The following is an 18,364-nucleotide window of genomic DNA, read 5'->3' on the forward strand; positions in this document are numbered from 1 at the left end:
AATAAGTGCATCAGGGAAATTTCTTTATTTTTTTTTGCTTGGGAGTTTCCCTTTTCATTTCCAGATGCCTCCAGGGGATTTGCCACTGCATAAATACCCTCTCCCCACCCCCAAAGTGGTTAGGAGAGCGGATTTCCCCAGCTGGCCCGTTCTTCCTGAAACTAGTGGTGTGTCTGATGGAAAACACGAGCTGTTTCCTTTGGGTTTTCCAGCCCCACACGTGAGCTAAGGGCTAGAAACATGCCACCACTGGGATATCGTTACGAAATGAACAGCAGCCTTTTCTTGTCCAAGATCACTTTTATTTCCCTTGTTTCATTAACTTCAGTGTCTGTTTGGTCTCACATATCCACGCTGACAGGGAATTCACACCGACTGCAGAATGTGGGCAGCACCTCCCCGAGCCCGTGGGCTGCCATCGGTGATGCCGCCAGCTCTGCCGTGCCCCCGACCCCGTGCATCCCTCCACGGCGGGGTTTAATTCGGGACGAGGAGAACAGGCAGATCTGCTCCCACTCCTCCACCTAGCCACAACCCCCTTCGTACAGCTGTCTTGGACCATTTATTTTTCTCTCCTATGGCGGACCAGAAACCCTGGGCACTGCACTTTCTTGCCAGTCCTCTACGAGCTGTAGTTTCCCCCTTCTCTGACTCTTCCCGTGACACAACCTGTTCCTTTTAAGAAACAAAACCTCTCCTGACGCTGTCAGGACTATCTGCAGCCTGGGAACTGCTCCTTGCTGCCCCAGTGAAAACCTTAGTCCAGCTATAAAGGTCCTCACACCACCGACACAGCTGGGAAGCCCCTCTCTGCCTCCAGCCCCCAAAAAGCCCCTTTCCTCCCCGGGGCCTCGCAGCGCTCTCCGGAGACAGAGCTCTATGGCTCTATTTATTTGGACGAATTAATCTCTCTCTCCCCTCGCTTACAGATTAGGATGTAAGGGTGAGTTTTAGCTCTCTGGGTATGGACTTTGCTGCATCACATACAACCACCCCCCCACCCCTCCCAAAGTTTAGTGCTCTGAATTGCTGAGAACATTGGTCCACTGTGGTTCCCCCCGTGTGTACTGAGCCCGCCCGATGGCTTTCAGCATCTGTAGGCACTGCTGCCGGTTTGTTTTCTCGAGAAAAAAATCATATACTGGTCTGCTATAAATTCAACAATACAATCCTTAGTTCTGAAGATATAGTTTCCATATAGTTTATAAACATTATAAGACATACATATGGATAATTGAGGGGAAGGGGGGAGCCTGTGCATTTGTTGGGGTTGGTTTTTTTTCAGATGTGTGAACATGGTTACAAAAAAATGCACCTCCTGCAGGTACCTCATTTCTTTAAGTGTTGGGTTTGTTGTTTTTTTCGTTTAATTCCACCTCTAATCAGTCTTTCCTTTGGTTGTTGGCTACTCCAAGCCCAGCAGGCAAGCCCTGTTCTGCTGTAATGCCTGAGATATTCAGGGGTTTGAGATTGTCTTCTAAGAGATTCCCAGCCAACTTTGGCCTCTGGGTTTGGAGCCAAAAGGGCTAAAACGTGGGAGAACCAATGATGTCCTTATTACATCAGTATCAGTGTCCTTGCACTCACTTTCAGAGAAACAGTGTAGGCTTAATCGGTGATCGTTTTTACAGCAATTATGTTCCTTTCGGTAATTGGAGGGGTCATTCAGAGCGCTCTCAAATGAACAGGATTTCACAAGAGCATGGATACAGTCCATTGTCCGCTTGTTGTCACCGAGAAATTGGCTACCATCCCTGTTATCTGGGTTTTTGTAAGGTTGGCTTTTTTTGTTGTAGGTGCTCGGTTAGGCTGTTTGTGACAAGGTGTGATAATGCCTTTTAATCCGCTCCCGCTGCGTTCGGCACAGTCTGTGTTGGCAGCCCGGCCGGGCACGGAGAGACCGTCAGAAGCCGAGACAACGTTCTTCCCTTCGCCAGGCCAACGCTAGCCACGTACAAAAAAAGAAGAAGAAAAGAAACTCTGGTCCTTTGTAGATTGGTGGCAGTACAGATTCGCTCCGTCCGCAGCCGGGGGCTCAGCGTATGACGGCCGCTAACACCATCATGAAAACCAGGAGCGAAGCCCTGAGCCCCGAGCAGCCGGCTGCCTGCTGGACCCCGCTGGGGGGGCGGATGGGTGTCCGCCGAGTACACTTACCCTTGCGTTTGGGGGAGAGCGTTGGCATCACCCCGAAACTGAATTTGTGCTGATAATCAGGCACATAGTCTGGAATCTCCTGCCCATTTTTCCGCGGCCCCAAGGATACCGGTTTAGAGGTTCGGTTACGGGTTTTGTGGCTGGTGCAGTTCTTGCCGGGTTTGCGATAGCCCGGCCGGGAGCCGGGGGGGGCGGCGGGCTGGCTGCTGTGCAAACTGTTCTCGGCCCCTCTCTCCTTCCCCTTCTCCTTGGAGGAGTGGTGAGGGTGGTGGGTTTTGGAGGCTCCTCTGTCCGCTGTAGAGAAAGTATGTGTTTTAATCTGATGGAGCGACTCGGACCCTGAACAGTTCCTAAAGTCTTCTGCTCTTAGCACCTTGAGGTCCTTGCCGTGCATCTGCTCAGGGGACTCGCAGATGACGCTGGAGCTGGAGCCTCTGAACCTGTGCAGCCATTCCCAGAGCGAACGGGCTTTGCAATCGCAGCTCCACGGGTTCCCGTTCAGCCTGAGAAACTCCAGGGCTCCCAGGTGGGCCAGGCAGTCCCCCTGCAGCTCCGAGAGGCTGTTATTGAACAGGAAAAGGGTGGTCAATCTTCGGAGGTCATGAAAAGCCCGCCTGTGAATCCACTGCAGCTGATTTTGATGGATGAGCAGCCGATCCAGGTTTATTAGTCCCCTGAATGTGTTCTGATGGAGGCTCCAGAGCTTGTTTCCATGGAGAAAAAGATGGCTGAGGTTAACCAAGTCAACAAAAATATCATCCTGAAGGAACTCGATGTGGTTGTCTTGCAGGTAAAGGTATTGCAGGTTGTGGAGGCCACCAAATATCCCGCTGGGGAGGGAGCTCAGCCCACACTTGTACAGATACAAGGCGTGGAGTTTCACCAGCCCTTGGAAAGTGTCTGCAGCTAAAGCCCTTAGGTAGCGGTTGTCTCCCAGGTCCAGCTCTTCCAGATTGACAAACCCGTCGAAGGTGTTGGGGTCAATGAAGGTGATGTTGTTGGAGTAGATCCAGAGGGTGACCATGGAGGGACTGAAGTGGCCCCGCAGCAGCAAGGTGATCTGGTTGTTCTGGAGGAAGATCCTCTCACTGTCCTCGGGGATGCCCTCAGGGATGGTGACGAAGTTGTGAGCCTGGCAGCTGACGGTCATCGGGGATGGGTAGCACACGCAGTCGGTGGGGCAGCCCAGGGCGCCAGGCACCTTCAGCCCCAGCAGCACCAGCAGCAGCTCTGCAAACCCCCCTGTGCAGAGAGAGGGGAGAGCAGCGTCAGCGAGGACTCGGGCACCCCTCCGCCCACCCATCACTGCCATGGGGACTATTCCGGCTGAAAAACGCCCCCAATTAACTCAGCCCTCCTCTCTGCTCATGAATTACCCACGCGGCTGTGATGAGTAGGCTCATCATCCACGGTACTTTCAACGTGATGTATGGAGTAGTCCCTGCCTCCTCGCCCTGCCCGCAACAGGCAGACGGTTGTGCTCCCAGCCTGAAACGGGCAGGAGAAACTTCCTTGGTGAGAATTCATGCTGGCACTGCAGGCAGCAAAGCCCCTTGCCTGGAAGCAGGCAGCGCAGTCAGAGGAAATGCCACTGTGCAAAGGTGTGAGAGCAAACAGAGGAGATGCAAACCCTCGTAGGTGTCCACCCCTCCTGTAATGCATCTCTTAAATCACCCGCGCTTATCAGAGAGGAAAAAGTACAGAGCTTTAGTAATTCCCAGCAAATCACCTAAAATTACACACATGTGCAGTGCATCTGCACAGCACACCCAGCTCTCCCAAAGGTGCAGACCCATCCCTGCCATCTCTTTTTACTACAGTTGTCAGACACCGCCATCCACCCTGAAAACCAAGTGATTTACAGGAAAATATGTTGTCAGCAGTTGGTGGAAAAGGCTGAACTGAAAACTCCGTTTGGAAGTGGGATGCTCAGACATATTTTTAAATGGATGTCCTGTGGCAACACATATTGCATCCTCTAATGCTACAGTATGTGCCTGTGACCGGGGCTTTCTCGCTGCAGAGAAGAAGCGGTGAGCAAGGCAATAATCATCCCCTCCCTCTGCTCAGCTCTCAGAGTGCTGGTTTCACCGCCCCGTTCCCGTCTCGCTCCCACTCCTCACACCAGGCTTGCTTTCAGGCTATTCCTTCTGCACCGAGTGGCTTTTCAGACTCATTGCACCAGACTTGTCATTTCTCATTCAGATTTTCCTCCTAGATTTGGCTTTTTCCTCTTACATGCAAAATTTGCTCATGTCTAATGAATTCTGCCTCCGGACTTTACAGGGGAAAGGAGTAACATCGGAGCAGCACACAGCTGCCGGTGCCATCCTGCCCACGAGTCCTCGCCTTGCACTCAGCTTGTAATAATCTGAAAAACGAGAGTGGAAGTGGAGTTCATCTCTAATTACTCCACGTCGTTATCACCAGCTAGTCCATGAGCCTGGACCCTTTGGGCTTTTACAGTCCCTCTTTTCAGTGCCTACAGCTGAATACAAGTGGGAGGCAAAAAAAAAAATCACTGTTTTCTTATTAATTGTGTTTGAAATATAACTCCATGGTTACCATTGCCTTTTGCCTGGTAGGGAGATCTATTACCGTTTAGTTAACAGCAGGTGACCCGTCCATCTGGATCCATCCTTTCAAGGCAAAGTTGTCACATTTTTAGATAAACTGGGTTACTCAGTCTCTCCATAAATCACCAGTAAGAGGCAGTCATCTCTGACTGGGCTGTTAATAGAAAAAAAATAGCATTGCTAGCCAAAGCATTGGACCAAGCCTTGGCTGCGATGAGAAGAGGGGGACTTCTTCCAGGCACTGCCCTTCAGAAATTAAGCATTGGCTACCAGGAGGAATGTCTCATTCCTGCGCCGCTGCCAGAAAGGGGCTGTAAGTCAGGAACGTTTAATTCGCAAAAACTCCTACGGCTGTGTAGGAAAAGGAACGTTCTCCAAGTCACCGCCGTACCATTTTGGCTTTGCTGTCGTGCCTTTGCGATGAGAGAGGGGTTGTGCTGGTGGGAGCATCGTGCTGGTGCTGACTACGGAGCGCTTCCTGCCAACACGGGAGCCCTTGCTGCAACTTGCCGTGCAAGCACAGCCTGGGAAACAGCAGTATCCTGAGGATATTGTGATTATCTGAGTGCCAGATAACAATGGTAAAGATAAAGCTACGGTTGCAGATACGTTCTGCTGGGTTTTTTACCCGCGGATGTGCTTCGTCAAGGTGGGACGGCTTCATGGTCCCTGTCGTACCTTGGTGACACTGAAGTACGAAGCCTTCTGTAGGTCTTATGTTTATTAGTAAAATCCTGCCAGGCACCAGCGCTGTGACGATCTCCCACATGCAGAGTCTGTTATTGCAAATACCAAATCACAAGGGTCTGAATCAATAAACCATCTCCCAGCTATAAGCAGCAGGTTGGAAGATTACATATTGCTTCCAAACAACAGTTTTATGCGCTCTTCCGTGACACGACAGTTGCCAGGCTAACGGGATTACTGACGGGAGGTGGAGCTGGGCAGGGATCTGGGAGCATACATGATTTCACTTATAGGGATGGTGATGACAGGCGGCTGTTAGCAACGCACGGCGATGGACGAAGGCAGCCTGGGTCCGCCTGGAACGCGGCCAAGGTAGAAGCTCCTGCGGAAAGGGAGCATGGTGTTTAACAGCTCCCTGCCTGCAGGGATAACTCCAGAGGTAAAGGTCAGAGGGAACTGAGTCCATCTCTTTAATTAACAGGCATTTGTGAGTTAATGGCTGGAATTCTTTGAAGAGGGAGATGTGACTCCCATGGTCGTGGATGGCGGTGGGGATAGCCTGGGGTGTTACTCCTTCTCAGCTTCCCAAGAGTACGATGGTAGGAAGAAAAGCCAGGGATGTCTTTCTACCTATGTGCTGCAACTCAAGGGTAAGGAAAAAGGGGAAGCTGAAGGACAGATGCTTAGAAAAAAAAATAATAATTAGGTGGGCAGGACTTGGAAAGAGGAAATGTATGAAATCCCCGGTGGATGTACTCAAGGCACATGATCTCATCAGAGATGCTTTCCCTCCAAGCCCATAAAACCTGCTGAGTGCCTAGTGCTGCGTGAAGCTGCTCCTGGGGTGTCCTGGGCTTGGTCACAGTTTAGACCCAGGTATGAGAGCCCCTAGAAACAAAGAGGCTGTGGTCACGGAGCCATGAAGCTCCTGAGGCTGCTAAGACCAGCGTCATGATGGCCAGCAGCCCAGCCCCACCGGATGAGACAGCCAGGAGCGTTTGGGTCTCGGTGGGCTTCCCAGGCTGGAAAGTGCCGGTGGGAGCTTCCCGCAAGGTCCCAGCCTAGCTCCCTGAGAGTTAGACCCTGCCTAACTTGTTGAACTCCTTATTCCCGATGCAGCCCTTTCAACATCATCTTGTAAAGGTTTCGAGGCAGATGGAGGGTCACCGGCACATGTGTCAGAGCTCACCAGGGAGGGAGAGCTTCAAAAGCAGCACGGAAAAATCCTACAGGAACCTGCCGGTGAAGTGAATAAAAACAAAGTCCTGCTGACACGGATAAAACCAGCAAGGGGGTGTTTATCTCCTGGCTTTCTCCCACTGATGTGCTGTGTCACCCCAGCTTCTGCTCGCCGTGTCCTTCTGCTGCCTCCTGCTTTGGACTGAGGTTTCAGTGATTGGAATGAATTCGTCCGACTGTCCAAACCATTTCCCATGTAGCATCTCTCTAATTGGGCATTAATTAGGCATCAGTTAATGAATGCTTGAAATAATTTATCTTTGGATGCGTCCAGTTTGCAGTCTTACTTTTAACAGCATTAGACTCATTATTAGATTAACATCATTATAAATGTTCTCCATTACCTGCTTGTTTCCATTGTCTTAGCCTTATTACTGAGAGTGAAAATCACTCCTCCCGCATGCATTATTGATGAGTAAGGACTTTCTATATGTAGCACGGGATTAATTGTTATACAGTGTAATGCATTTAGCGTGAAGCCTCAATTTGTGCAAGAGCTGAAAGCGGCCAGAAGAATGCAGACACCCGGAGCCAGCGTGCTCGGCCAGACACAGCACAGCTCTCTCCAGCCCAGACCAGGTTCCTCCCGGGCCGGTGCCAGCACAGGAAGAAATAAATAAAAAAAAAAGCTGGTTTGATACCCAAGACTGGGGGGGAAGGTTCGAAGGGTTGGAGCACTTCTCTGCCACCGCGGCAGGGACGCTGGCCTCAGCTCCACTCTGCGGGCAGCCTGTCCTCGCAGCACTGCTTGATCCAGAGAGCTGGGTGTACCTGCGCCGGCAGTTTTCTTGCATTTTAAGGCTTTTAATGCTTTACTGTATCTTGGAGCACGGCAGAGCCTTGGTTTATTTAGGAAGATGTAATGCTACTTATTTTCATTAGGAGTCTCAAGATTGAGGGGAAGAAAACATTTCGGACAAGAAAAGATGCTTCAGCCTCAGGGAGGATGCACCTGCAGATCCCCCCAAAACACAGCCCCGCCATGAGCCCTCGCCACCCCTTGCCCATTCCCTCTGCGAGCTGCTTTTCTCGGGTGGACGCTTTCACCTCTCCACCCGGACAAGCTTATATGGGTCACGGCCTGTCTAATTCTCCAGCAGGATCTGGTCTCGAGGATGGAGCAGGTTGCTTCTCTTTCAAATCTCTCCTAAACCGCCATCTGCTTTGGGAGACCCGTCTTAGCTCATGTCTACATGCAACTTGACTGCCTGCTTACTGTGTCCATTACCGGTGCTGCTCAAGCTGTTAGATTTATAAGCTCTTTAGAGCAAAGCCCTCGTCTTCTGGTTGCTGATTTATGTATCTTTACTGCCATAAAACACTATGTATAGCTACTACATAATATAAATAATAATACTTAACCAGAGCGAGCTACAAGTGGGGACAAAGCATCTGGCTTCTGCTCGCAGCCGGGATTATCAAAGAGGCAGAAGCTTACTCATCACTCACCCTCTTCTGAGGCCAAGTTCACACCTGGTGTAACACCACCACCTCGCTGCCAATGAGCTCCAGAGACAGATTTTCCTGCCCCGCTCACACCCTGGATCTATCAGAGGATGCTTTCTAAATCCAACCCAGTGAACTGGGGCACAAAGACACAACTACCACCCTCGGGGGAAAATATACTTTGACACTTGGGAACTAACTCAGAATGGGATGTTCGCACTGCCATAGAGAGAAACTGTTGTTTAGGGAGAAAAAGAAGCCTCAAATGTTCACAATTTCATCTGCCAAGTGAAGGACGATGAAAGGCAAGGCCAGAGCAGCGATGGCAACTGGGCGTGAGCCAAGAGTGAAACTTCAGATCTAGGATGGTTCGACAAAGTGGTGTCAGACCTGTGCTTAGTAGCTGCATTTTTTTTTGGTCATTTTTTTCTCTTTTTTTGCAACACACAGAGGATAAAATAAACAAGCCCATCCTGACCATCACAAAGACTAAATTCCCCAGCGAGCAGCAGCTTGCTTTCAGCCGCCCTGCAAAGCCCTTTAGGTGCTGGCCCGCGGTCCTGCAGCGCTCGGCAGCAGGCGCATCCTCGGTGAGTTTGCTCCCCGTGACATCAGCTGCCAGCTCCCAGCGCCAGGATGTGGCACGGGGCTTTGCTTTCTGCACGAGCTGCCTTTCAGCTGGAGAGTGGCAACCGCTCATCCTCCTTCATAATTTTTTTTTTTTTTTTGGCGAACGGCGTCATAAATAACTGACAGATCCCAGCTGTTTGGAGTTATGGTTTCTGATGGAGTGACAGCTGCTCCCAATCCCCCAGTCATCACCCCGGCAGTTCTGGAACATTTCAGCAACATAAAAATCATTGGAGATAATTTCGGTTTTGCATAATTTGGTTAGGCAAGCTGTGATTTAATGGCAATTATGACCTCCGAGGCAGAAGATGAGCTTGGAGGCTACTGGCTTCACACGACTTTAGCTCGGGGTGCAGTGCCAGGGATGTTCCAGGGAGAAGGTACTACAAGAAGAAACCCTTCTCCAGCGGCTAGAAATTGTCTTCCTTCACTGGCAAGTAGAAAGACTGTTCCCAGAGGAAGAAGCATACAAGGAAATTTGGAAGGAATATTGTTAAGGAAAGCTTTGGGAAGAAGCTGGTGCCAAAAGACGCCTCAGGAGGTACCTTTCAAAGAAAAACCAAGGAAAGGCTTTACACTGGGGAGTGCTGTAGCCCCTACAAACCCTTCTGTGTCACCGGTACCTCACGTAGTGACTAGTATAAACCTCCTCTTGGTCACCCTGAGCCCACTTTGGTAGCCCCAACATTAAAAAGCAAGTCCTCCTCGGGTGACCAGGATGGGAGAGCCAGCTAGCACGGGGAATGGGCCATGCCCTTTGCAGGCAGCTGCCTGCTTTGCAGGCACTGCCCATTGGTCTCCCCTCTTAGGGGGTTTCTCTTGCTCTGGGCTGTGTTGCCTCCTCTCCTGGTGCTCCTCAGCCATCCCAGAGCCCCCTGGTTTGCATTTCTCCAGCGGTGACCGACCGGAGCAAACCCTTGGTCAGCCAGGCTGAGCCGGGCAGGCGGTTGAGGATGGAGAACAGTGCTCAGGAGCTCTGAGGACATCATGGTGCTTCAAGAGGAGCAAAATGTTGCTTAACAGCAGAACTGGCCTTTGTCTGGAGCTGAGAAGATCCAATTTCCCCCCCTCCATCACTGCTGTCAACCAGCTTGGAGTTTGCTGTGAGCTAAAGCTCAGGGCAGAGACCTGAGGTCAGCAGCACCCCAAAATCAAGTTCCTTTAGGACATCACAGATTCATTTTACATTTGCTGACCCAGTATCTGGAGCTATTCACCTTCCTCCACCAAAGTCGAGGCCAAGGTCACCTGGAAGTTTCTGGATGGTGGTCATTAACTCCTATTGCAGTTTGAAACCAGACCATAAATTTCATAGTGTAATAATGTAAAAATCAATAACTCTGTTTGAAACAATAGCTTTGTCTTCCATTTCAGCCAGCTCTGGTATCTCCCCACGGACCACGTCCCTCTGAATCACACAAATAAAGAGAGAGGAGCAATGGGTGGCGGGGCGGCTGCTCTCCTGCCAGGTGCCCGGCCCCTCCGTCACTACGGATTCAATTACTTAATTTATTCCTCTCTTGCAGTTAAACTCGAGGATGATTTAAAAGGAGGGGGGGAAAAAAAAAAAAGAGAGCCTTTTATGCTCAGTCTCTCTGACATCCCGTCCGACACAGCATCCCTGAAGCTTTCCATGTGAGGGATGCCCGAGCCCCCCCTGCCCATCGCCATGGGCAGCACAGCCAAAACCCAAAACACTCCTGGAAAGGTGCAGCACCAACTCACATGAGCAGGCAAAAAAATTCAAAGTCCGCTCTTTACCAGCTCTGGTTTTCTGGGCGAAGGAGGTCTGGCTTCCTTTGCTTGCCTATTTTTCGTTGTTTGCTGTAGCACTGACTCGAAATATACATCGAGAGGCAGGATTGTCTTTCACATGTTGGTGGATGTGTGATCCTCAAAAACAAATTAGCACCGATTCACTTCTATATAGAGTGCAGCCATCAGGGAATCACTCCTGAATTCACAGCGAAGGAAAGTAATAATGCTTCCAGCACGCTAATCCTCTCCGAGAGCAGCCCCTGAACTCTCTCCTGGTGCTGGAGGCACCACTGGAAATTACAATTGTACTGAAAAAATAATAAATAAATACAGAAATTGGCAGGGTTTGTGCTGGTCCGGAGGATTTGTACCCTAATGTGGAACTCCCTGTTTAATTAGCACTCCTCTCTGTGTCTGCATCTCCTCCTCCTGCTGCTTGAGCTTAAGAAAAAGGGGAAAAAAAAAAGGAGGCCAACAGTGGAAGTGGCTGTGGGATTGGAAACTCAGCTATAGAAACTTGTTCAATTTAAATGCTTGTTTCAGGACTAACATATGCAGAAACAGAGGGAATGTAGAGCATGTTTTCCCCGTGTAATCTGCTGCGCTTAACCCCAGTTTGCAGTACGCCTTCCACTGCAGCAATGCCCTTGGAGTACAGCTGCAGTCAGATGCTACCGGTCCTATGGCTGCAGGCACGGGGCACAAACCCAGTAGCTCTGGGTTAGGCTGCAGAGCCTAACATCCAGTGTTTGGGAGAAGATTATCTAAATCAGAGGCTGGGCTGCTGCTTGCTTGGGGTTGGAAGAGAGTAGAATAGAATAGAATAGAATAGAATAGAATAGAATAGAATAGAATAGAATAGAATAGAATAGAATAGTTCAGTTGGAAGAGACCTACAACGATCATCTAGTCCAACTGCCTGACCACTTCAGGGCTGACCAAAAGTTAAAGCTTGTTATTAAGGGCATTGTCCAAATGCCTCTTAAATACTGACAGGCTTGGGGCATCGACCACCTCTCTAGGAAGCCTCTTCCCGTGTTTGACCACCCTCTCAGTGGTCAAACAAAGTGCTTCTGAATGTCCGGTCTAAACTGGTGCAGCTTTGAACCACTCCCACACATCATACCACTGGATACCAGAGAGAAGAGATGATCTTCTTTTCCTGACTCTCCTTTCCCTGCTGTCAGAGGGTTTATTGTGCCCCTGTGTCTCATCCCATTGCGCATGATGGACCGGCATCTCAAAAGCCACTGGGACTTTCCTGGAGCAGAGGCATGCTGCAGGGAAATGCACATCTCTGTTTACACATGGATGAGTCGAGTCCTTGGATTCTGCTGCAGCTGGAGGTGTCGATGGACACCAGGTTGTTCCCACTCCTCCGAGAGATGATGGCATGGCCCAGGGGACACCCCAAGCATGGCGCCCATAGATACTGCAGGATTTCAGGCATGGCCAGGGGCTTCACCGGCTCCTGGTGCTGCCGGCCTGACCCCCAGCAAGCACCAGGCATCCTCTGCTGGTCCCTGGCACAGGACGGGGCTCTGGTGAGATGTGCCAGCAGCCTGCAGTGAAGCTGGGCCAGGAACTGGCAAAGGACAGAGACATCTTGAGGTCCTTGAGAAGGGACTAATAATTCCAATTGCCCCGGAGGAGAGAGAAATACAGGAGGATGACTTGAGCTTAGTGGATTGTCTCAGGGGATCATCAGATACTTCCACTCCCTTTTTGTCCTGAGGTGACAAGTTTTCTTTCCCATTCACAGAAATGCAAAGTAGTTCATTCACAGAAGTAATAAGAACGGTGTCCTTTGTAAAACAGCCGGCTAGCAAACCCTCCGAGGTGCTTTACAGCAAAACAATTGCAGATGAAATGACAAAACCCACCCCAGATGAGCGCCAGCCAGATCAGTATCAAATGCTGAACAAGCTCCTGTGTAGCGAAAGCAGATTCACCAGATCATTTCCCTGCCAGTGGCTGGTTACGACCTACGGAGGGTTTCTTTAGGATCAGAAATACAGCCAGAACAGAGCAAATGTGAGATGGAAGAGCAAAGTGACATCTGCCCAGGCTCTCAGTGCACGCTCGGCTGCCACACCATCCAGCCCATATCCAAGGGAGATGCAAAAACCAGAGGCTGCAGAAAACTGGAGGCTGTAGAAAACCAGGGATGTGCTGGATGGACCTTTACCTGGATGGAGCAGGGAGCGAATGATGGCTTGAAACAGGGAGGTGAAGGGCCCTTCTGCAGTGTTTTTATGCTAGCATAGCTAATAGGGAGAGCATTAGCTCTATAAACGTGTAATCCTGCTGAGGTCCTGACCCCAGCAGTGTCCTGTGCCACAGAGATCCACAAGCCAATTACGTACCGTGCCGTGTAGGCTCCCTTTCATCCCTTTTCAGTCTTTCTGCATTTCAGATTTACTGGATGTCCTTGCGTTTGGTGGAGAAGAGGGCAAATTGGAGCCTGTCATGTATCTTCTTCCCCATTCAGCAGCATATCATTCTGCCTGCAGCAGGGGGGAAGGAGACTGATGGGCGGGCATCAAAGCCGCCAGCTCTTGTCGCATTTTCTTCCCTCCCCCCCCCAAAAAAGGTGATGGCGTCATTTGGAGTTCAGCCCGCAGCCTCAGGTCTCTCTCCTGCACCCAAAATGGGTAGCACCACCTTTCCCCAGGTCCTTGGTCTCCTCTTAGGGTGGGTGCATGATGCCATGAGCCCTCCCAGTGAACCTCCCTGCGGGTCAGCAGCCAAGCGAGCACCACGGACACTGGCAAAACCCCATCCCCACCAGAGACGTGTGCCGGCACGCTGGGTCGTGAGCGTGGCTGCCTTTCAGAGACCTCTCCTGTGCTTTGCACTGAACTTTTTACCGGCTTGTGAAAAGCACAGCGATAAAAGCAGAGCAGTGTGAATAGCTGCACTCTGCCGCTCCTCTGCCCATCATCCAGGGCCAACCTGCACCTCGCACGGGGCCGTTAGGAGGTTTAATGAGCCGGTGGGGAGATGCCGCATGCCCAGTTAGATGTCGGGTGTCATTACGCTCCCACACGGCTCTCGGGGTGCGGGGGGGTGTGGACGAGCTGAGGACTGGGGAGGGGAGTCACCGCTCGCTGAGCACCAATGCTTTGCCAAGCCCCTGAAATTTGTACGGTTGGATGGCGGGTGGCTGGAGCGGTGGGGAGCTGGGAATTAGTCTGCAAGTAATGAACGTGATCGGGACATGGCACTTTGCTAATATCCTGCTTTGTCTGGCTCTGATGCCAGCATTTCATCCCAAAATATCCCCCCGCGCATCCCCTGGGAGTGGACTTTGTGGAGATGCAGCACATCCCCCAGCGCCACACAAGTGCCTGCATTAAAAGCTTAATAAAAATAGCTTGTTAACGGGATGCGTTGCCATCACCGGTGGCTTGCGAGCTCACTGCCGATCTCTGTGCCTCGAATGCAGCGAGGCCAAGTAATTACGGGATGGGGGCTGCAAGGTCTCAACAGTCTAATTTCTATTAATTATAGCCCGCATGCAATCCGGTCGCAGTGGAAAGGGGAGACGGGGAGATGGTAAATCGTTGCAGGGGCTGGGAAGGGGCTGAAAGATGGTGGTGCCGACCCAGCAGCAGCCGAAATGGCTGGGCCAGCCTCAGTGGGGAGGTATTTATGGCAAGAAGCAACAGGCCAGGCTGTATGGAGTGATGGGGATGTTTTACCCTCAGTCTCCTCCTATTGTGTTGCTTAAATGCACATTTTGCAAAGTTGAAACAAATCGCAAACAGCAGAAATCGTGGTTTTTAAGGGGGGAAAAAAAAAAAAAAAGGAAGATCTTGGCAGAAGGATAAAGGAAGGCAACTGAAATGCTCATTAAAACTGAGGGGCTCCATTTCCCTGTCCAAGTGGCCACATCTTCTCCGGAGGCTCCCAGATGCTTTGAAATGCCTTGTCAGACAATGCCTTTCATCCTACCTGATGCTGGCTAAATTCATGGACCCAGAAATTTTTGCTGGAAATGGGAAAGAGGGAGCAACTCCATTCTGACTTTTCACTTCCCATCTGATCGCTGTTGATACAATTTATTCCTATGACAGCATCTGCTGCTTTCATGGGTTTTTTATTCTGAAGTACAACTCATCTTTGTTAGTCCCATTTTCAGGCCTTTCATCATTTGAGTCACAACATAAAAGGCATTTAAACACTCCTGCTTGGAAACCAGGCTGGGGGAGAGGGTGGGAGCGAGAAGACCATGTGTCCCCAGCCCCAACCCTCCTCCAGCACAGGATGGGGTGTCCCGGTGTGTCACAGCCCCACCACACTTTCCCCATGCCTCCTGCCAAGGACAGCAGCAATGGGAGCGACGTGTTTCCATTTTAGAGTGATGCTGTGAAATTCAGATGTGGTTCTTAGGGGCGGCTTCACGCACAGCCCTGCGTCCTGCCTCTCTGCCAGAGCAGTATCTCTCCTAGCCACTACCAAACCCCAAATGCTCCGTGACCTCCTCATCAGCCAAACCTCTTTTCAGACAACTAATTGCTTTTTGCTGCTGCAGCTCCAGCCCAGGCTATGTTACATGGCTCCCTATGCCCCCATGCCAGGGGGCATCGGCCACCCCTCGCAGCCACCCACACCCCCTCTGAGCTCACTGGGGCCTCTCATCCCCACCGGTGCCAGCAGATCCCGCTCTGCCCTGGTATCTGCCGAGCTACTGGAGGCATCGGGGAGTTCGCAGCTACCCACAGAGACCTACTGGAGTCTAATAATAGCGCCGTAGTGTCGCACCAGTGGAGAGCTGGAACAGCTACGTCTGGCAGGGAGAGGCTACCGCTGGCTTCCTCTGCCTGCCTGGGCTCCTGCCTGCTCAGCTGGAAGAGAAACACCTTTCCCAGGAAGCTCGGCCCTGCCCAGCTCCTCTCCAGCCTGGCACCCAGCTCCACTTCCCCCTGCAGCCCCCGCTGTGGCTGACAGCCGACTCTCCACGCGACAAGGGTCCCCTGCCAAAAGCAGCGTGGCTCACACCGCTCCCCAAAACCCTCCTCACGCAAATGCAGGGGACACCGGGCTCCACTCCTGCGGCAGGATTTGGCCCCCATGGAGGAGCCACCGGGGTTGCAGGACGGGCAGCACCCACCCCACCACGTTCCCACCTTGGTGCTGGTGTGAGCATCCTTGGGGTGCAGTGGCCTGTCCCACTCCCACTTTGATTCCCCTGCCGTATTTTTCACTCCAGCAAGGGCCAAGCTTCTGCCGGTCTCCAAAGGGCTTTCTCTGGGGGCACTTACAAAGAAACCCCTGACAAATTTTCCCATGCTGTTGCTCTCCCGGCGGGGGCACAGAGCAGCACCTGAACATCCTCAAGCAACATCCCCCATCCCACCCAGCATCTCTCACCCTTCCTTGGATCCCGTCCCTCATCCCCAAGCTCCCAGGAAAACAAGCGCAGCTGGAAACTGTGCTGCCACTTATTGGAATAACCTTTCAGGTTTCATTTAACGCTGCTCGCTTCCCACCCCACCTTCCCATCGTCAGCACTTTACTAATTGCAACTTTTAACTCATTGTGCCCAGGAAGCCCGAGAGCGGCTGCTGCCATAAGGACACAGGGTCCCTCTGCTCCCCGTCGCTGCTCCCTCCCCCAAACGAAGGGCCAGCCTAACGAAGGGTCACGCAGGCAAACACCGCACCGACTGCAGCCCATACGGTCCTATTTCTGCTCCCGGCTCACCCCACGAGCTTCCCACTTTGGGAAAAGAGCAATGCATCCTGGCAGACCAAAAATCCCAGGCAAATTCCCAGCTGTTGCCTGGGAGTATAAATCAGTGCATCACTGGGCAGGGAGGAGGCAACAGATCCCGACGGCTATCCGAGCGCGCTGCCTGCCTGAGACTTATTAAATTATGGCTCTCAAGTTCAGCATCTGAGCCTGGTGCGGCGGGACCAGGGCCGGGAGGGAGGCGGGTTACAGCCCCCTAATTCAATCATGGGGCAGAGGCGATGGCGCAGGCGGAGGGGGAGAAGAGTTGTCGCTGTTGATACAGAGAGATCGAGGCTTCAGCAGCCTTCCCGGCTGGCTCTGCCCCCCGGCTGCTCACACAGCTCCCAGCTGTGTTTCCTAAAACCCCAGGAATGACCCTGTGTCTCTGTTAAGGGCTCTGGGTGCAATGAAGCCGCAGTCCCATGTCTGGTCCAGCCACGGTGCTGGTGGGGGGGGGCGGGACATCGGTGCCACCGCACGGGTTTGCACTAATCAAAGACCACTCACAAGGAAAGGTGGGATGCTCCTGGCCCTGCCACCACACAGCTTCCAGTACAAAGAGAAAACAGGCCAAGAAACCACCGTTTCAGGAGAGCCTGAGGTGTTTTTTTTACATAAGTCCAAGAAGCAGGGAAGGCAAAAGATGAAGTGCCATTTCCCAACTGACACCATGAACCAGTGAGCGTGACTAAAACTTGGGGAGGGGACAATGCACAATGGGGACATGCATTTCTGCTCTGCCCAGGGGTTCAGGTACCATGGTGATGCGCATAGCATCGAAACTTCGACAGCTACTCAGGGAGATGAGGAGAGAGGGACACAATCAGGTGAGAAAGAGAGAGGAGGGAGCTGGGAAGGCAAATGCTTTCCCTGAAAGCATTGACAAGGTCAATGATTAAAAGTGGAGCAGAGCGAGGATTTAGCTCAGGCAAGGGAGTCAGACTGCACTGGGATGCTCGGCGGGAGGAAGACAAACGCCCGGCTCCCACACTGGCACCAAATTACCCAGCTGAGGGCTAAGTGAGATACAGAGACAAGGTCGTGGTCCCACTGGAGCAGCGAGGGCAGTGTGGGAGCTCTGGCTGGACTGGCTGCTGCCTTTGCAGCAGCAAATTCAATCGTGGTGAATAACAGAGTGGAACAAAATCCAGCAATGCAATAAAATCGCCCGGCATCTTGTTCACCTGAAGCTGAGCAAGTGCAAGCAGCTGGGGTTTGTGCAGGAGGCAGCGTGGCCTCTGTGGGTAACCTCGTGTCTGAGAAGCCCAGCACGGGGAGGGAGGGTTTTAAATGGCTTTGCGGGTGCTTTCCACAGGTGACAGGTCACCCCGCTGCTACCAAGGCTCCCAGGGAGAGGAGTGGGACCGTCGGATTTCTGAGCAAGGGAGAGATGCTGATTCCTTAAGAAATGGGGAGGCAAAATCCAATTGTGCAGCATCCGTGGTTGCCATTAACCTGTCTGTGTACTCCCACGGCCGCCCATTCCTCTCCGCCTGACAGCCGGGGCTGCCCAGCACACGCTGCCCCGGCCGCCCAGGGATTTGTTTCTGCCTGCTGCAGCGACACAGCCAGCTCTGCTGAACTGTGCCGCAGGCGTTTCTCCAGTGCTTTGCTCTTCTTCCAAAATGGAGAGCCGGCTAAATGTTCCCCGGTGAGCTGGGGAGCCATGGCATGGATTATCAGAGCAGGAGAAATGGTGGCAGCACGTGGTGGGCAGCTGCAGGAGGAGCTGCCAGAGCAAACCACAGCTCCAAACCCCAAACCTGAGGCCAGGAAAGAAAATTACATTGGATGGTCCTCAAAGGACGGTCCTTGGGATAGTTGGCATTCAGCTCGTAGCATCATCTCCAGCCGGCACAGCCCAGCACGCTCACGGCACATGGCAGGGCTCTGAACACTCGCTCGACGGCAGCTTTTGAGGCTGGTTTCGGAAGCACGGGTGGGTTTGTGCCAGAGGAGGTGGCTGGGTGGGTGTTAGAGGGGTCATCACTGCGGGGTGTTCGGCTGGAGCCCCCTCAGACGTGCTGGCAGCGGCTACCAGGGAGGAAAGGCGGCATCTGGACCTGCAACGCTCAGCCCCGCGCTCGCCCCGGCCTGTGAAAAGGCTGAAAGCGAGCTGATGGAGAGAGCAG

General features: G+C 52.2%; 1 protein-coding gene across 1 annotated transcript in view; it reads right to left on the reverse strand.

Annotated features, from left to right (window-relative positions):
* Positions 1 to 296: 296 nt before the first annotated feature.
* The window catches only part of RTN4RL1 (reticulon 4 receptor like 1), a 30,506-nt gene continuing 12,438 nt past the window's right edge, over positions 297 to 18,364 (reverse strand). Inside the window, exon 2 of the mRNA XM_074890111.1 lies at positions 297 to 3,399. Coding sequence (XP_074746212.1) covers positions 2,036 to 3,399 — 1,364 coding nt within the window. The 3' untranslated portion in view covers positions 297 to 2,035. The remainder of the gene's footprint in view (positions 3,400 to 18,364) is intronic.

Source organism: Strix uralensis, chromosome 20 (assembly GCF_047716275.1).
Source record: "Strix uralensis isolate ZFMK-TIS-50842 chromosome 20, bStrUra1, whole genome shotgun sequence".
Classification (NCBI taxonomy): domain Eukaryota; kingdom Metazoa; phylum Chordata; class Aves; order Strigiformes; family Strigidae; genus Strix; species Strix uralensis.